General features: G+C 37.0%; 1 protein-coding gene and 1 long non-coding RNA gene across 9 annotated transcripts in view; one reads left to right on the forward strand and one right to left on the reverse strand.

The window, feature by feature from the left end:
* LOC311618492 overlaps positions 1–20788 on the forward strand; it is a 700613-nt gene that overhangs the window by 611890 nt on the left and 67935 nt on the right. The window lies entirely within an intron of this gene.
* NFIA (nuclear factor I A) overlaps positions 1–20788 on the reverse strand; it is a gene marked incomplete at its 3' end in the record, with an annotated part of 370602 nt that overhangs the window by 158936 nt on the left and 190878 nt on the right. For all 8 annotated transcript variants that reach the window (XM_084876090.1, XM_084876087.1, XM_084876084.1 and 5 more), the window contains one exon: positions 15299–15364. In XM_084876090.1, coding sequence (XP_084732216.1) covers positions 15299–15364 — 66 coding nt within the window. The remainder of the gene's footprint in view (positions 1–15298; positions 15365–20788) is intronic.

Here is a 20788-nt window from a genome sequence, read left to right on the forward strand (position 1 = left end):
GGCTGCCATCCACAGTCCCCTGCTGCTGCAGCTCGCTAGAGGAAGGGAAGCCCAGGTCTTGGGTGCCTGCAACCAACCAGAGGAGGGAATCCTGGGTGCTGGGTGCGGGGTGAGGCAGAGGTGATTGTTAGGGGTGATCAGGCCATTAGGGGAGCAGCTAGGAGTAACCAGGCCAGTAGGGAAGCAGTTACAGGTGATCAGGCAAGTAGGCAGAGGTGTTTAGAGGTGATCAGGCAGGCAGAAGTGGTTAGAAGGAATCAGGCAGGCAGGCAGAGGGGTCGGGGCAATCAGGCAGGTAGGCAGGGGAGTAGTTAGGAGCCAGAGGTCCCGGATTACGAGAGGCAGTTGGACATTCCTTGAGAGGTCCCAGATTGGAGAAGGTACAGGCTGGGCTGAGGGACAACTCACCCCCATACACGAATTTCGTGCACTAATTTCGGGCCTCTAGTATATAAATAAGTCCTGGAGATATAACACACATATACACGGTACAGTGATTATAAACAAAACTGTATCATAAACATTAAATGAGCTAGGAGACTAGATATTAATTGTTCCCAACACTAGAAGAAATTATAATTATGTGAGAATATGGAAGTGTTAACTAACACTACAAGGGCAATCGGCCTGCAATATAAATGTATCAAATCAATATATTATGCACCTCAAACTTATACAGTGTTATATGTCAAATATATCTCAATTTAACAAAAAGACTTCAAACGACTGAAGACAATGTCTATGAATTCACTTATTTAGTCATTCATTTATTCCAAAACATATATGTTGAGTGTAGACAGTATGCTTGGAATACAACACAAATAGCAGTTTCTTCCCTGAAGACGTATATAGTCTAGAACAGTGTTAGTACTTGCTCTGCCACTCACTCCCTGTTGACCATGGAAATGTGCCTCCAACTCCTGAACATTGTTTTCCTCATCTTCTACCTCTTAGAATTATTATGTCAAATTAAGGTAACATATCCAAATGACTTAAAGCATCTAGTACATAATACTATTCAACCAAGGTCAGTTTCCTTGCCCCTCCTATTGCTGCACAGAAACAATGCACAAAGAAAGAGATCTGAACCCACAGCTTAAATATTCTACATAACTCTGAATGATTAGGCTACCCAAACTTTGTTAAGATCTTGTGTTCTAAAAGTATGCTTTCCTGGTCCATTTACGTAGAGAAGGGCTGTCTGAGTCTCCCATTTTGAACTAGTTTCCCCCACTGACCCTCACTATCAAATCTGCTCAAAGAGAATTGAGTTCAACAATATTGCTTGAAAAAATGAAGGGATACATTATGGAGATGATGGCCAGTTTCTGGGCACAACCAGCCTTTACTGGCTTTTACTGGCACCTGCTTTTCCCTTTTTCCTCTCCTTCCCTAAGAGAAAGTTAAAGGCTATTATTAATCACTGGTCTACAGCAGAGGCTTCTGTGTCTATTCACCAGCAAGGACATCTTGTAATATTTTCCTTGCATGGATCCTATTTCTCAAAGTATTTAATTTGCCATCTCTATTACGTAATGAATATCTAATCTCTCCTGCACCTTTTATTAAGTGAATCCATACTATAACTGCCATACAGAGTCTCTCTCTACAAATGTAAGATAACCAGTGAGTTCACAAATACAGACTGAAAGGCAAGTTGTTAGCTTGTATATCTCTGTCTAGTAAAAAATGCATAATTTCTTTTAGGAGTTTTCATTTGGCCCCTTCGAGGACCACTAGTTGGAAACCAGGGAATGAGAGTGTGTGTTAACATGTGCTAAGTTTTACTTATATGAGGTTCATAACATCAATTTGCAAATCCACTATGATTTAAGGAGCATGCATGCTCTGGGCACTGGTACTTTGAGAACTGGCTGATGCTCTGAAAACAAGGTGCCTCATTGACCCCTTTCTACCATTAAGGATCCAAGGCTGCAAGAATGCATTAAATTGAAAAGCTTTCAGTTTGGACAGCATTTGCAGTTTCAAAAGATAAACCTCTCTGTGGAGTTAACATGATCTGTGAATGTGGGACCTGCTCGGAATCAGATATCCTAATGAACTTTGTCTTGCTCACTTGAAATGGAGAATTAACGGATTCTTCTAAATAATTCAGAAATCTAAAATCAAAGGGATGAAGTGCAAATTTCTATTACACTGCACAAAAAATAGGGAATCTAAGTAAACATTTTATGTTTTCAATAAAACTACATTCCTATATATTTTCCAATGAAAATACTTTCAAATTTATTGGTTATCATAATTATTTTATGCTGTCCAACAAACATAATGGCACCTGGTATAAATACCTTGTATCTAATCTCATTTTATTCTCTCCACCTTCTGCAGAAAAATCAAATGAAAATGTCATCCATTGTTAAAAAGTATCCAGTGTAGAGCCCTATACTCACAATATTTGAGACTACAGAAATACTGTTCATAAGAAAAATAAGAATGTACTTTTGTCATAAGAAGGTAATTTTTCCAAAAGATTTAAAACGAGAAAAATAAATGTTCTTCATTGCCCTCTAGCATATGGTTCCTGTCCATGTGCAATGGGACAGATAAAAAAGGTGAGCGATACTTTATTTACTATTTAATATGTGTTGTTACAAGTTCTGGACACACATCCACACACATTCATATATTCATACATATAACCCATATGGAAATGGTCCTGTTAGTTCTGAAGACAAAATTAAGCCTGTGGGTACCTGAACAAGTACCTGGGCAGATACAATAAAGAATAAAGGAAGAGAAAGATCCCAGATGAAAAAACATGAGGAAGGAAAAGGGACTAACATTGTTTAAGCTCAATACAAAACAGCAACAGAAATACATTTCCTGGAAAGGTGATGACATCCCACCTTATAAATAAGGAAACACAAGTCCAAGAGTTTAAATTACTTGCCCAAATTTACCTAATCAGTAAATTACAGAACCAGAGTTTGACTACTGTTCTACCATAATACAATGTAATGAGTTAAAACATTTAGATTCTGGAGGTTAAGTATGAATACTCATTCTGTCTTCTTTGAGTACTTTACCTTCTTGATGGTGGACAAGCTATTTAAATTCTTTGTCTCAGTTTCCTCATCTGTAAAACGGTCACACTAATAGTTGTATTAGGATTAAATAACATCATAAATATAAGACTCTTAGCACAGCACTTTGCTGGGTGGCCATAAAAATGAGTCACTCAGAGTACTTGCTATAGGAGCATAACTGCCTGACAATCCCAACTGTCACCTTTCTGGTTCTGCCATCACATTTGTTCCAAGTTCACATTTCTTACAGTTTCCCAGCCAATGACTAAGATGGAATATACTAATGCAGATCCATTCCTATGGGATCATAAACATTTATAAGAGGTGACTTTGGCTCAAAGAGCTTCCATTGGCCTGTCTGAAACTTTCTTAGAAGCTTACTGATGTTAAGGATTCTTCTAGCCAAACCTCCTTTATTCCCCTTCCCCCTTCACACATATTTGATTAGTACAGACAGTTCTGATTCATGATGGTTCAACTTAATCAGTTTTTGAACTCATGATGAGGCAAAAGCAATACACATACTGAAGAAACCATACTCCAAATTCTGAATTTTGATCTGGTCCTGGACTATCAATATGTGGGATGGTACTCTCAGGATGCTGGGCAGCAGCTCCTAGCCAGCTGCATGATCACCGGAGTAAACAACTGATACTCTACACTGTAATCACCAAGTAGATGATTCATGGTAATGATTTCGCCCAACAGTAGGCTAATGTGAGTATTCTGAAAACATTTAAGGTAGGCTAGGCTAAGCTATCATGTTCAGTAGGTTAGGTTTCTTAAATACATTTTCAACTTAATATATTTCCAACTTACAATGGTTTGATTGGGACATAACCCCACTGTAAGCTGAGAGGCATCTGTCTTGAGGTCTAAAGCCTCTCCTAGCCTACTTTTACTCCCTCCCTATAGTTCATAGGTTTTACCCTAATAGATCCCCATACACCTAATCACATCAGCGCATATTCTTCTTGTAGGACCCAAACTAACATACCAGCATACAAAAAGTCCACAATGAATGTGATCTATTATCATGATTATCACTAACATCATTTTTTGGTCAGTGTTTGGTTCTGAAGCCCAAAAGAATTTAATCCTACTTTCCCAGATTGCTTTCCTTGAATCTTTTTAAAAGTATCAGAGTTTGAAGACCACACCTTGTTTTTGTAACAGATTCAGACAAGTTTTGTAATACCTAGCAAAATAGTCCTCAATTACAAATGAAAACATGTATATTCAGTTTCCCATACAGCTCATAACTATGGCACCTTCTATATTCAAGTCTATCTGAAATGTTTTTTCTCTACCTCAACTTTGAGTGTGGAATTTTCCAGGCCTTTATTATTTGATTGATTTTCTACTTTCATCATCTTTCATGAGGCAAGCAGTCTGCCAATAACTGGATCTTGTGACAAGGTATGGTTCCTTTGCATTTGCTTTGAAGAAGTGACTCACCTATTGTCCCAATGGCTTACTCAATTAATGTCTCACTAATTAAATTTATACACTTACTTGCATAGGTTGAGTGGCTCTCAACAACTGTATTGTACCTATTGACTGTACCTTACAAGCGGCTCATTGTTTTAAGGTAACTACTGGGTTAGGTACCAGCAGGAATGGAATTTAAGCAGTCCACTCATTTGAACTTTGTGGTACTCTTCCTAGGTTTCATTTTCAGTGGGTTAAATTCCAGTGGTTTGACCCTTTGTGATCAGTGGAATCATCACAGACTAATCAAAACTTTTCATATGCTGCTGTTACTCTTGCCCACATAACCTCCATGGGAGTGTGTGGAGAATCAGGACGGACCACCAGATAAAATACAGGAATTGGTTTAGATAAACAAGAAATACTTTCTTTGTTTAACTAGCTCCCATGAAACACTATAAAAATGATTCATTGTTTATCTGAAATAAATTTAACTTGGTGTCTTATATTTTTTATTTGCTAAGTCTGGCAACATGATGGAGAAAAATCAAGCTTCACAGTAAATGTAAAGGGGGCTTCCAATCAAAACGGTGATGTGAGATAAGGGTTCAGTTGAAACCTGACAGATTTAGACTTCCATTAAATGAAAACGAATTGCTTGTAAGAGTAGATACGAAGTCAAATATCTAATGCAAGTGACTCTGCTTCTAGTATACATGCATAAGGGGAAACGTTTGGGGATACTAAAAGAGTTGCCATGGCAGACGAGCTTCATTTCTTGACAGTGTTTATGAATTAGGTCTTTTCACTTTGCTCACCACTGAACATTAAGAATCTAACACATTATAGGGGCCCAGGACATATCTACTCCATTAAGAAATGAATGGGTTTGGTATGAGCATTCATTTCTCTGTAGAGCACATCATGGTTATCAAGAGATTTGCCAAGTCCTTCTTGGCCTACAAGGTCCAGCAGATTTTGGTTTCCTGATCCCCCATCTTCAATTGACCTCTCCTTCATTTATGTCCCTTAATCCACACTGTCCCCCTTACTGTTCCTCTTAATATGTCTCAAGGCCTTTCCATTTACTGTTCCCTCCTCCTAGCATAAAAGTCCTTAAGAGTTGCAGTTCTCTTCTTCATCTTCTCAGGTCTTAGCTCAAATGTCAACATACTAAAAAGGCCTTCCCTGACCACTCTATGTAAAATAGCATCCATATCCTCCTGTTTATCCCCTTATCTTGATTTATTTAATACCATTTGGTTTCTGACACTTTTTTAGTTCATTATCTTCTCCCACCAGAAGGCAAGTGCCATAAGAAGAGAGATTTTGTCTAGTTTTGTTCAGTGCAGTGCCTGGTTCTTAAAATACACTAAATATTTGTTGAATGAGTGAAGAAATGAATGAATAAATGAAGCAAGCTTTTTTCCCCTATGATGTCCTCAAGAACAGGATGTCTGATCCATCTTTGTATTCCTTCAATGCATCTAGCACATAGTCCAAATGTACTCAACAGGTTCTTAATAACTAACTGTTGAATTACTTGTGATAAAACTGAGGCACAAATCTTTAAGTGACTTGGACAACTGATTTTCCCTTAATAAATGCTTAGTGTCAGGCTTGTAATAGCAACTGCCCTTTGCTAATGTAACCTGCTCAGAAGCTGTGATTTGACTTCTCCTTGTTCATCTCTTGAGTGTTTACAAATGCTGCTTGTTGAGCTCTCTGGTTGCAAAATACATACAGTGATCTAACAAAACACTAACTTTCCTCCATGGAGAGACTGTTGGAAGCCTATTTCTATTTTGCTGGACCTCTCCACAACATCCTTTACACATCACCATATGATGCCTGCAGATAAGGCATATGAGACTCCTTGTTCCCTTTGGCTTAAAATCAACCAGTAAATAAATGAACAACTGATATGGGGCAGAGTAATCTGCATTAAATACTACCCCCACCTCTATTTTGAGATATCCCAATGGATTTTTTGAAAAACAAGCTAATGCCAAGGGAACAAGTTGCCTGAAGCAGAGTAAAACCCAAAGAAGAGAAGAAAAAAAGGAAGGGAAAAAATGAGGAAGCTGTAGGAAGATGCTAAAAAACCTTGTGGCCACATGAATTTTGTCTAGCAGACAACTAATCAATCTGGATTAGTGACTACAAATCCCCAAATAAATTATTTATATTACATCCAGTTTTCTAATATTATCTGCAAATGTATAATTCCTCCCAAAAATAATACACAGACTTTAAAATGACAAATTCACACTCAAGTGTCAAATCAGACCCTATTATTTGTGGCAAGGAAAGCTCATACACTATTCCTAGCCTGCCTAATAGCTCACCATATTAATTATTTATTTTACTTTTTAATTTAAATTCTTTATTGTTTGAAGTATTACATAAGTCTCCCTTTTCTCCGATTGACCTCTCCCTGACTGCCCCCACCCCCCAGCACATGCCCTCACCCCCCTACACCCCACCCCCGCTGCTCTCCCCATTTGTGTCTGTTGGTTATGCTCATATGCATGCATACAAGTCCTTTGCTTGATCTCTTACCCCCTCACTCCCCACCTTACCTCATAGGTTGAACAATCTGTTTGATGCTTCTATAACTCTGGTTCTATTTTTGTTCATCAGTTTATGTTATTCATTATATTCCACAATGAGTAAGATCATGTGACATTTTATCTTTCTCTAACTGGCTTATTTCATTTAGCATAATGCTCTCCAGTTCCATCCATGATGATGCAAATCAAAACAACAATGAGGTACCATCTCATGCTGTCAGAATGGCTATTATCAACAAGCGACAAATGTTGGAGATGCAGAGAAAAAGGAACCCTCTTGCACTGCTGGTGGGAATGCAAACTGGTGCAGCTACTGTGGAAAACAGTATGACATTTCCTCAAAAAATTAAAAATGGAACTGCCACTTAACACAGTAATCCCACTTCTAGGAATATATCCTAAGAAAACAGAAACACCAATCAGAAAGGATATATGTACCCCTATGTTCATAGCAGTACAATTTACAATAGCTAAGATTTGGAAACAGCCTAAGTGCCCATCAGCAGATGAGTGGATTAGAAAACTGTGGTACATCTATACAATGAATACTATGCTATGGTAAAAAAAAAAAAAAAAAAAAAAGGAATTCTTACCATGCTGATTTTTAATTGAAGGAGAGGGCTGTGAAAGTGACCACTGGAATACATGGGAGTCCTTCTAAGGATGTCTCTGTCAAATGGTCCCATCAGAGTTAGTGCAGACTTAGATCACAGGACAAGCAGAGTCATAGCAGGTGGAGCTGCAGTCCCACACCAGGTACACCTTCTACCGTACTGTAATTTGTGACAGCTCCTCATCTCATCTCTTTCAAAGCCCAATTCAAATACTGCATGAATTGTATTATTTTGTATTTTTAGAATAGAGATCTATGGATAAATCTGCAGTCCCAAATAAATTATAAGTAAACACGTAAAAATGCTATTCTATTTGCAATGTTACATCCAATGAACACTCAAATGGCTATCACTCCTGGGATAAGAGTCATGGGTACAGATAAATTTTAGGACCAGAAAGAAACTCCTTTTTTCTTCTTTCCTCTATAACTATTTGTGTGTGAGGGGTTAGAGGTGTGGGTGTGGATGTGTGGTTTTTATGGGGGTGAGGCTGGAGGAGGGCAGATGCTAGGGAGGATATCTGAAATAGACCACCCAGCCAGTTCATTTCAGAATTTTGAAATCAGGGGAACAGAATCTAAAGCTTTCCCAACTTTGGCTACTAGCCAACCACTTAAAGTCTATTCAGCTAGTTATCCTCTGTAAGTAGATAATAAAATATCCATAATGTGTGAGGTAAAACTACTTTAAAATGACTATGAACTGCCTCCCTATTTTTCAGTTGAAAAAGGCTCCTTACCTACACTGGGTTCTGTGCAAGCTCGGCACACTCTGCTCTGCGGGATGCAAGTGGGGGAAGCCCCCAGCCTCACCTGGTACCTCATTTTTCATAAGCAAGATCTAAGAATTTCCTTTGTCTTGGAGGCATTCTTAAAGAGCCTCTCCAAACAACGGATCACATCTGCTAACAATATTTAAGAAAGCACAATTCACCTGGTCTCAGACTGACATTTTAGATAAAACCAAACTCTAGTTTCCTCGTTTCTTAAGGAAGAGAGCCTAGCTTCATTACTTTGCTAAAAATTCATTAGTCAGAATACAGATCTGGAAACCAGAAAGCATTCAGATTTTAATGTCTCCTTGAGTTGGGACCTTCATATTTTACAATATTGATCCTTACTGTTACAGCTGCTATTTTGGTGGTCACGCTACTGTGTCTATCCCTGCAGGGATTTTTAAAAGAACACTGCAGAGAGTAACTGTTGCTAGGTAATTATAAAAGAAAGTCATGCAAATCATGAAATATTGATAAATTGTATTTACAAGTCAATGGTGCAAGAATGCTCCTACTTTCTCAATAAGATGCAACTGTAAGGCTGCATTGCCTGCAAAATTCCTAAAAATGATCAACTAAAAGGGCACATTAATCAAAACAGTTCCTATAACAAGCAGTCCACCCAGTAGTAAGAGATAATTCTTAAGAGTTTTAAATTATGAATTTTACTTTGCCTTTCCACTATCCTAATAAAATATTAATATGAAAATTAACCATCACTCTGCTACACCAAAAAACCATGCCCACCAGCCAATCAGGAGCAAGTATGCAAATTAACCCAACCAAGATGGCTGTGGCCACAGGGCAAGCAAGAAGCTTGGGTTTCCCCAGCAATGGAGAAAGCCAAGCTTTCTGCACACCTTGGTTTGCCCAGGCCTCCACTCAAAGCTACAATGTTTCCATTATAGAAGATAAAGAAATCCCAACAAAAATGGCAGCAGCCATGCAGCTGGAGAGAGCAGGAGGTTTGGGTTGTCCCCGGTGATGGAGTAAGCCAAGCTCCCACAGCCCTGGCCTGCCTTGGCCTCTACTACAAAGTTTCAATTCTAGAAGATAAATAAATCCCAACAAAAATGGCTGTGGCCATGGAGCAAGCAGGAGGCTTGGCTCTGCTCAAGGCTACAAAGTTTCAATTATAGATGATAAATAAGTCCCAGTTACCAGGGCCTCCGCGTGGGTCGCCAGGGGTGGGGGGGCATAGCTGACCTGCAAACTACCACAGGCCCCTCGTCCAGGCCATCCCATGCCCCAGGAGAACCCCCACCCTAATCTGGGACACCCAGATTTGAGGAGGTAGTGAAAAAAAGTTAAAGTGAAAGAAGGCCTGCAATTTTTAAAGAGAATATTTTCATATAAAAGAATGTTTATCCAAAAGAGAAACAGACATTTATAGTGCTTTTATCTCACCCCCAAATTACAAAGTGAATCCTACATATAAATTTTAAATCAGAAAGTCAGTAGCCTGGAAGTTATTTCATAAATATTTAAATACTCAAAATACAGAAATGAGTCAAATGATAACTAAGGAGATACTAACAGCTGTGATTAAAGAACAGTCCTTGTTCAACTAGCAACATTTAGCTATGATACCTATTTTAATAATGTAAGATAGGAATGACACAAATGAAGATGGTGAACATAAAATCTAGATTCAACTAATACTCCAGGGTGATTTTCAAATTGGCAGGTAGAGCTGGAAATTTTCAAAATCTGGGGCAAGCATCATGATTAATGGCCTTCCACTGATTGCAAATGGTTTATGCCACTAACATATGTGCAACTACCGATTAAATGAGGAAAACTTAAAAACAATAACCTAAATACCAAATCTGACTTCCTGTTATAAATATCATATTTTAAAAACCATTTAGATTGTGTTATTAGTAGTAAGATGTCCAGGTGATGAGAGTTAGTAAATAGAAAAAAGAAAAACAAAACCCCACGTGAACCCAGCTTTTCTTTCTCTGGCAAGGTTTTTTCTTTATTTTTTCTTTATTTGTTTATTTTTGGTTAAGGCTGCTTTCACAGTGAGTCCCAGTGGGAAACATGCTTTTGGAGTGTCAATGTTGGAATATGCTATTCCCTCGGACATTGATTCAGTGTTGCCCTGCAGAAGCGTGCCTTGAATTAAGTAGGGGCTATTGCATGAGCTGTTCCTTCATTAATGACTGACCTGATGCACCACAGATTGCAAGCTTTGAAGGACTTTCACAGGCCCTGCAAATATCCAGCACAGACTTCAAATGTTCTGTCTCATAAATACTTTTAACAGTAACCAAAGCACATCATGAGAATTCTCCAAGGTGGTTTGAGTAGGTGTTGCAAGTTGAAGTCTAACAAAACTTAAAACCTTCAGGAGTTCTTGAAAAGCCAGAAAGGGAGTTTTAGCAATAAGCAAAAGGATTAAATAAATGATACCATTCAGAGCTGAGAACTTTGTCAGGATTACATTCCCTATGGTAATGTAGCATAAAATATCATGATGGTATTTCATATACAAGCAACCTCTGAATAACTTGGAGGTTAGGGATGCCAACTCCATGTGCAATCAAAATTCCTCATATAACTTTTAATTCCCCCAAAACTTAGATGCCCCTCAGTATCAGAGGGGGATTGGTTTCAGGATCTCTGTGGATACCAAAATCTACAGATGCTCACAACCCCAATATAAAATGGCATAGAGCCGTGGTCGGCAAACTGCGGCTCGCAAGCCACATGTGGCTCTTTGGCCCCTTGAGTGTGGCTCTTCCACAAAATACCACAGCCTGGGCGAGTCTATTTTGAAGAAGTGGTATTAGTAGAAGTTTAAGTCTAAAAAATTTGGCTCTCAAAAGAAATTTCAATCGTTGTACTGTTGATATTTGGCTCTGTTGACTAATGAGCCTTGCTTACAGGCAGCCCTACATACCTGCACACTATCAACCACTGATCAAAACCAATATATGTACTTATTGGTGGAAAAATCCACACATAAGTGGGCTCACGCAGTTCCAACCTATATTGCTCAAGGTCAACTGCATTTGATCACACCTGCTCATTGGGGTGGGGTAGAAGCTGAGGCACAACTCGATATACTAAGTCCTTCATTACCTAGTCCCTAACCTTGGCTCCCTAGCACCGTTAAATCATTTCTGTCTATCTATGTCCCTGTGTCTGCATACAGCTTTCCCCGACACCCAAATTAGATTTTCATCTTCTCCAGGATTTTATTGGTATTTTCCCCCCTTTAAAACCTCTTATAAATCAAAGTGAGCACAGACTCAAAAAATATTTGGAGATAATGACATATTCCTCTATTAATTAACTTCATTCATTAAGTAAATAAGTATCAGGTACCTACTAAGTTCAAGGCACGAGCTATGTTTTATGCAAGATGTTTTGAAAAGGAATTTATCATGAATCCTACCCTTAATCAGCTTGTAGTTTTTAATGAGCCACATTCTATTTGCTTTAAGCTGAGCAAAGCCTTGGCTAAAATTGAAGACATCAAGGAGGAACCCCTTGTTTTCAGAACCACCTTTTCTTGAGGGCTAATTCTGAAGTTTCTATCAACTCTGAATTGCCATGGTAGTTCTCAACTCCTGGGAGGTGAAGACAGAACAGAATGTGAAGACTAGAACTGACCAGTGAAATAGATATGGCACTGTGAGGATTATGGACAGACTTAAGGAGATTTATGGCTGACATTTCAGAACAGAGTATCTACTAGTACAGAAGCTGTCTCTAAGTCTTGGTTTATTTCTCACACTATCCTCCTTTCAATCTCAGGCTCCCAGCTTTTGACCTCTCAAGTATGTGTATTCATTACACATACGACAAGCTTTAAGTGGATAGTAGCAATGGTTACCTTTGAGTCTTTACTATGAACCAGGCATTATGCTGTTTCATATGTATATTCTCATTTTAATACTCATGAAGTAGGCTCTTTTAGTATTCCTGTTTTACTAATATAAGAAAACTTAGATTGGGGTCATAGCTTATTCAAAGTCATCCAGGCACTATTTCCTTTGAACTCAGGTCTGTTTGACTCTGCAGGTAGAGTTTCAATTATTAGACCAATTTGGAATTTTGGAGATTCCGATATTTTTATCTTTGGGCTTCAGATAATTCCTTAAAATTCCCATCTAATACTCTAATTGGACAAAGATTTGTTTTCTTTTACAGTTGAGTCTTAAGGGAGTACAAAAAAAGAAAGCAAAAATTCCAGAGAAAGAAAAAACCAGACTAGTTGGACAGGGAAGAAACAGCTGCATCCACTTTAGGTAAAGTTACATAGCCTAGTTTATGGTTTTGGATGAAACAGCATGTTACCATTTGTCTATTCATTCTCCGTGGTTTACTAGGAAAATACCATTCGTTTCCCATTACCTTTCTCCTCAAGAGCTAGGATAAAAGAAGATTATTTCCCCTTGCTTCTATACATAAAGAAGGAGTAATGAGTTCCCACTTTATTTGAAGACCAGAGTCTGTCACTTCTTCATCCACCAGGATTCCAAAAATTCTTAGTTTTGTTGACATATTTATGACAGTCCCCTCTTTAAAAACAAAAATGAAATAAACAAACAAACAAAAACTTTTCATGAGCTCATATTCTATAGCCTGAGGTTATGGAAAATGAAAGAACACTGGATCAAAGCAGTCCCAGGAAGTTATCTAATGCATATAAATACCTAGTCCTGAAATCTTCAAATTATTTTCCTTTGGGGATTATGTCTTTAGGGAAGAGATAAAATCATTCTCCTCCAATAACTTCATCTGAGATTGACAAAAGACAGATAAAGGAAACTGAATAGGCTGATGTTTCCCTGGTCTCAGCTTCAGTTAGAGTTGTCTCAAAGGAACTTATATTTCTCTTTCTTGAAATAAATAGAAATTGGAAACATGGGAATTTATAACTTCCTCTCCAAGATATTAATACTTTCTTTCTTTGAACTCATATAGTCCCCCAGAATGGAACTGTGAATCCTTGTGGTAGCACTAAGTAATCTGGGGTTAAAAGTGAACTTGGCTAGTATCGCTGTGCCTTTGGCCGAAAAATCCAGGCTCAGTCCTGGTTGCTTTTTGGAATGGGAAGCGCACAATATCGGTATTGCAGGCAGATCCAGAAAAGCATGCCAGGCCTCTCATGCTCTCAATTTATATTTGCATGTGAACAGCTTGTCGGCCATTTTATGAAGACAGATGAATCACAGGCCTGCAGGAGGGGCCCGTCCAACCTAAGTAAGTGAACCACATATCCCTACAGCACATAACATTTTAAAAATAAAAATAAAAAATTATTTCTGTACACAACTTCAGGCAGATTATAGATAAATATAATATATGGGGAAAAATTTTAAGACATCACTAATAAGTAAAGTAGGATATAAAGAATGAAACTAATCTATTAATAACTTATAAATATTAACAAAAAATAAGATGCAGTTGTTTTTGCCTCTATAAATAAGCCTTCAGCAGTCTCTCTCTCTTTAATGCCTGCTTTGAAAAGACAACTTTGACAGAAAATTCCACCAATATACCAGGAAAAGAAGAGGAATCACTAGACAGTCCATATGTAATATTAGAGCCCAGAAATGTTACAAAGAATTTCCCATGGTTGGGAAATTAAACAAACCCTGAAAAATTATCAATAGGATATCTAATGTGGTAAGCTCAATTTTCCCTCCTACAATAATTCAGTTTACCTATCTATTCCAACAGATCAGATGGAAATCCAAATTGGAAACATGTATAGAACAACAAAAGGAAGAGAGACTCAAGAAATGAGCTCATTTTGCAAAGATGAAAAAAAAATTGTTGGATTATACTGACTAGAAAATAATATGTTCTATACTAAACAACAGCCAACAATTTTTAAAGTAAAAACTATATGAATATGTACATATGATCTTACTTAATTCTTCAACAGGTAGGTAATATTGTTACCATACTGTTTTAAAGAAGAAGAAGAAATCTGTATCCTGAGAGTTAAATAACCTATTCAGTATTACAAAGGTAAGGGACAGAAGAGGTAGACCTTTAATGTAGGTCTGACACCTCAACCTGGGTTTTTAACCACAAAACTATACTCCCCTCACAGGCCCTTTAAGGTAAAGTACTCCCATTAGAGCCTTCAGTTCAACGACCAAGGCGAGCATTTTGGAACTCTATCAGATGATATCTGTGAAAGTACATAGTATAATGTTTATCATATGATAAGTACTTCTGGTTCACTTATTGGTTTTTATTGAAACTGATTATTTTATTCAATTAAAAATTCAAACCTTTTATAATATTTTCTGAACTTGGAGTACATACCTCAAACTCTGTATTTTAATGGACACTATTGTATTTGTATACAAAGGATTTATTCAAATTTCTGTACCAGAGAGTTTACATAGTTATGCAACTGAGGAATTTAATACTCTCATGTACCCTTATTGTTTTATTTTAGACGATTTAAAGCAAAAACCCTACAAAGACAGAGATCAGTTTCTTAAAGCCATGAGCAAAGTGTTGAACTCTTAAAAGGCCTCAAAAATACTTGTCTTAAATTAATAATGAAGAATCTCAGGTCATATGCTACTTTTCAAGGACGGAAAATGAAATGAAACAATCATGATTCCTCACTTATGCTGTAAAAGATTCTAATTTGGTAAGTCAACTCCACCTCTCTAGTCATCAGCTTCATTGGGAACTAAGGTTCCACGTGTACCCAATACTGTGTGAGGATGGAGGTGGTGGGTGGCTGCGAGAGTGGTCCAGAGTACTCCTTGAGTCTTTCCATTGTTCCTACTGTGGGCCACCCATAGGGCAGACTCCGAAATCCTTGTACTTGATTAGCTGCTGGCTACTGGAGACTCTCAAAGCTAAACTTACCATTTTCTGGCTGGTCCTTAATGTCAGCATCACTTGGCTGGCTGGGACTTTCAGATTGACTTGAATCTGAAAAACATAAAAATACAGCCAACAATTATAGGGTCTGTGAGGGAAAGTGGATCAGAGGTGTCAGACTTTCTCAAAAGGTTCAACATATAAACCAGGAGTGAGAATGTTACAGAAATAACATGATGAACAAAAAATAAAAAATAAGAAAAGAAAGGGAAGTGGGGAGCAGCAACAGCAGCCTGTACCCTTAGAGAGGACCTCAGTTTTGTTTACACCTCCAGTGCGTTTGCTTTTGCCAGATCATAACTTGAAACTCTTCAGAAAGACCATTCTCTCACAGATAGACCCTTTTCAAACTGCTCTTCTCTATTATTTATACACTAGAGTCTGATAAAGACTTCATCCTTCATTACACACATCTGAAGCTTGATTCAGAACATAATAAAGTGTCAAAACATGTTTTGAAGCTGGTATATAAAATCAGCCCAAATAACAGTAACAAGTTCTGTTGATATTTAGCTCTGTATTACAGCAACAGACTATGCAGACTAACACCATTAAATACCAGCATCCTAATATTCTAGCACATTTCCTTGAACTAACAGGATAAATCAGCAGCTTTCTTTAAGGTACATTTCCCTCACTTTAGGAGTATTATTTTTCTCTTGTACTGATGCATTTGGGCAATCCTAACAGGGCTTGTTAGCAAAGACAGGTTCTTGCACAACTTTATCGAATTCCATCAAAACACACACACACACACACACACACACACACACACAATCATTTCAACCTAAAAAAAAATTAATTCAAGTAATTTAACTTATAAATGGGATCATGTAAAATAAAATGATTTTAAAATTAGATTAAAGTTAAGTTAGATCAAAAGAATTTTACAGAATTGAAATAACTAGCTAGGTGGAAAAAAATGGGCAAAAAATGTCAAGGGGAAAATTTTTTTGTAAAACATTTTTTGAGACTTAAAATGGTATAAAACATTATCTAAAGATAAAATTATTTTTTCTAAAAAAACATATATTATCTGTGAAAAGCCTGAATCCAAACTTTACCTTGACTTTATAGGATTAGACTTAACTGTCTGAAATTTGACCACATTTCAGCAAGAAGTTCAATGCAAGATCCAAAGATCATGACCCATAACTGAATAAATTGGAAATATTGCCTCTATTTCAACAGGGTTAGGGCAGTACTATTCTCTTTCTTGGAGATAGTGTAAAAAGAAGTATCAGGACTAGTGACCCTGGGTTGAGAACTGCTAATTTATAACTTAGGAAGTCTTCCTGCTTTTAAGCAAATGAAGATTTTAATTATAGGGACATACTATAAATAAAATGTCTATTTAAAAATTTTCAGATGATCTTAACCTGGTGATCATAGCAAAAATTCTACATTGATTCAATGGTTCAATTAACAGAAGTTGTGGAATGTGAATTTTTAGTTAAGTCTGGCAAAGTGATAGCTTTTATCATCTTATAAAGACAATCGCCTTAGTGAAGTTAAAAAACAAAAAAAAGTACGATAGGTCAGGAAACTTTAGAGAAATCCTTGAGAATGAACCATGAAATGAAATACAAAGCCTGCACTAAAAATTGAAGTGCAAATTAATGTTTATTCATAATTAAATTTTAACTTTATAAATGAATATTTTATAGCAAACAATTTAAAAATATGGTGTAGCTGTCTTCATTCTTTTCTAAGATAGGATACTGTAATTTTGTCATTAAAAAATATAAATGAGATATTCTGAGAAGACAGTCAACATGTTTTAGAAGAAAGAAATACCTTTTTATTTTTGTCCTGGAAATTTTTAAGCCATTAATATCCAAAATATAAATAAAATAAAATATATTTTTTGTTTTAGGAAAAGTTAAAATCCTTCCTAATCATATCCCAAAATAGAAACATAAAATCTTGTGAAATAGAACATTTCCTTTGGAGTAATACTAGCAAACCTAACTTTCTATATGATAGCTCAAACAGTGTTCTTCTAGGTGTAATATCTTCGCAATTAGTTCTTCATAAACAAACAAAAAAAATTGTCTATCTCAATTAATTTCAACATACAATAGCCAATTAATCTATTAATTTTAAGGCAAAAAGCGTAATGAGAGATCCAATTTTTAAAAAATAATCTCACGTGGACTTTTTTTTACTTTGCCTTTACATTTGATTTGCCACTGTTTCTTTAGAAAAATACAACAAGATTACAGAAAACATGAACAGCAACAAAAGATAAGTTCAAAGAAAGTTTAAAATTCCAAGGGACCAAAAAAGAAGCAAAGAAATAGCGAAGGACTGAAAGGCAGGAGACTGCTGAGAGTTGGTCTGAAAGGGGCGGCAGTGCTCCTGTGAAAGCTCAGATACAAACACTGGAGAAGGCACTTTGCCAAACTGGGGACGGAATTTAATTTCTCCAGTTTTATTCAAAAGCTGGAAATGCTGTTATCCATAGAGGACTGCATAGTAAAACACACCATCCTGGAAAAGGGGAGGCAAAGTCAAAGATCTATAAGAAAATGTAAATGATTTTAAAACTTCAATAATTATTTCCTACCACGGACCGTTTAAAACCATTCCTCTCTGAACTGAGGAACAAAATTACCGAGTCCTGGTGCTATTCTGGCGCTATTCTATGCTGAGCACACATGGACACTTTCTCTGCTATTGCAAAAGGTCACCAATGCTGTTATGGAGCCAACCAGATGACCAGAATTACAAATTAATTCCAACCCATACATAATTGATACAAATGAAAGATCTCTTTCTTGAGCATTTGCATTAAAACACTATCATTAAGGTTAACAATTAATTTACCCTTTTCTTTTTTACACTTAGTAGCGGCCTATCAGCAGCCAAGATAACGTTATGTCTTACTTTTTCGGACAATTATCCTGTGATTAGTTGATTCCTTCCACCTGAAATAATTAGAGGCCCACCCAAAAACAAACCTGACTGCACAGAATTGGATTCCATATCTTAGATGTTACAACTGGCAATGACTTTCTCTAATCACCTGGTTGAAAATTAGATGATTTGTATATTATAATAAGGAGAATATTATTTAAAGTATGTTTAAATGATGGAGTTGGAAATGCTATTGTGAGGAAGTACATTAGGGTTATCAATTTTTTCCCCATCTAGGGATTTGCTTTTTGTTAAAGAAACCTTAGACTTCAACACAACCTTGAAAAGCAATATTTCTTTTGGTTTTTAAAAAATTTATGAGCAGAAATTTAAACCTAAAATAGACTGGGTTTGCATATAGGAGGCTGTGTTGGGACCTCTTAATTGAACTGGTGGCCATCTATCTATGCATTTATGGCGCCTACAGCTATATCGCTGAAGTACTCAGACAAAGATATTTCACTATCAACATAATCACTGGGGAAAGGAATAAAATAAATCCTAATGCCTACATATTAGCCTCTGCTTCCATAAACTTGTGCGATGCAAGAACAGAAACCTCGCACTGCATTTGCTCCTTAAGCACATATGCAGTTCCCCCAACTCCAATTCTACTCCCCTCAGAAAATACTCCTTTTGGGAAAATAAAGAATGACAAAAACATGTCAAGGTGCTAAAACGAATCAGACAAAAAAATGCAGGCTCCATTTCCATGTGTTTTATACTCTTTAGGAATGGAGCAAGGAGGGAATGTTGCTAAATTTTGGCCTAGAATTAAACTTCCTCCTCTCCAGTCCTTAAATGTGTATGTATCTCTTATGGTGTGACATATGTTAAGCTGTATTTAGGTACTAAGGTGATTTTAAATGATCTCCTATGAGGATTTGAGCTTTGTGGAAAAAAAACCAAAACGCTTGTGTTATCCTTAGTACCTTCTAAGGGTACCTGGCCCAGCCAAGGATTCAATGACAGTTGAAGTAAGAAGATAAATTTCACTTGTTCAGCTTTCTAACACTGAACTATGCCAGTAACTGAAAAATATACTAAGTTCACAACCTAAAACCTAAAAGAGGACAGGGACGCCTAACATGATAAAGGAGGGAGAAAATGTCTTTATTTCTACTAGATGTCCCCCCTTTCGTGGGGCCTGGCAGGGGTGAGAGAGGCACATCCCTCTGGTTCCGGTGGGTGTGGGGGACCTTGCACAGTGTTTAGATGATCGTCTCCTATGATGTCCTGGTCAACACACCGTGAGAGGCTCCTCAGATCAGAACAGCAGGAGCTCAGGGTGGTGTGTGACACATTAGGAGGTCCCTGGAACTATGTACAGGCTTAAATGATGGACGACAGAGGAATATTTCGTGCATTCAAAATATACAAAGAGAAAGCTGCTATATTCTGACACCCAAAGAGCACCTCAGAATGCTGCTGACTGTTGTGTGAAAAGCTGATAAAGGAAGAACAGACAAGCTGTGATGAAGAAGCCTTCCTACACTCAAACAAACCAGGGTAATTCCTATTCAGTCAACATGCTATCAGCACAAATCTTATACACCATCAAAGTACAAATTCTGGTTCCACCAAAAAAAATGACTTAGCCTTAGTTTCAACCTCCCAGAAGTATAATGATTTGGCTAAAGATGAAATTTGAAAACCCTTCATTAGAATTTTGTGTCCAGTTTTAAATCTCCCAAATTAAAAGGCAGTATAAAGAAACCAGGAGGTACCCAGAAACAAAAACGAGTCAGTCAAGTGGAAGAAATAATGTGAAAATGCCACGGAAAAGAGCTGGAGTTGTTTATAGTGTGAGAAAGAAAAGGCAAAGTCAGGAATGAATACTTTCCTGCAAATAAATTAAGATTTAAGAGCATTCCTGGGGTAAAAGAAAGTAAGAAGGGTGATTATACTTTGAATATAACAAACAGTTACTCTAGAATTGTAGCCTTTAGAGATGTTTAGCATTTAGGTAAGCTTTTGATTCTTGGATTTGAGGAGATGATCCCTCTGCAGAAGAGTCAGGTCAGAGAATACTGATACTCATTTTTCCACATCCACAATGTTATGATGGAAAATAATTATATTTCTGATTGGTAGTGTAAGGTTTAGAATTACTCTATTTTGATCATCCAATATCATAGCTTATTTATTATAATAAGGAAATCTAGATAATCAAATGACTATGAAGATTACATTTTGCTCATTCGTCTCATAGCTACAGTTATCAAAGAAGTATTATAGTACTTTAAAATATTTAAGAATGTTGTTTATTTTTTCCAGTATCACCATAACCTTAAAGACTGAAGTGTGAGGAAAAAAAATTTAAAAATCTTTATTTGAGAATGTAGGATGTAAGTGTACAGGTGCACATGTGTATAACTAATGTGTAGCTTATGTGTAAACACTGATGAATACAATGGCATCAGCTAAATACAACATTATCCATCATGGTCATAACAAAGAACTAACAGAAATAAGTAATACCATCCTTAAATCTGGACCATGAAAATTATTCAATTATTATTAGCATTTCCAGAGAATAGATAAAATAACCAAAAT

Source organism: Pipistrellus hanaki (genome assembly GCF_964339955.1).
Source record: "Pipistrellus hanaki genome assembly, chromosome: 2".
Lineage (NCBI taxonomy): Eukaryota > Metazoa > Chordata > Mammalia > Chiroptera > Vespertilionidae > Pipistrellus > Pipistrellus hanaki.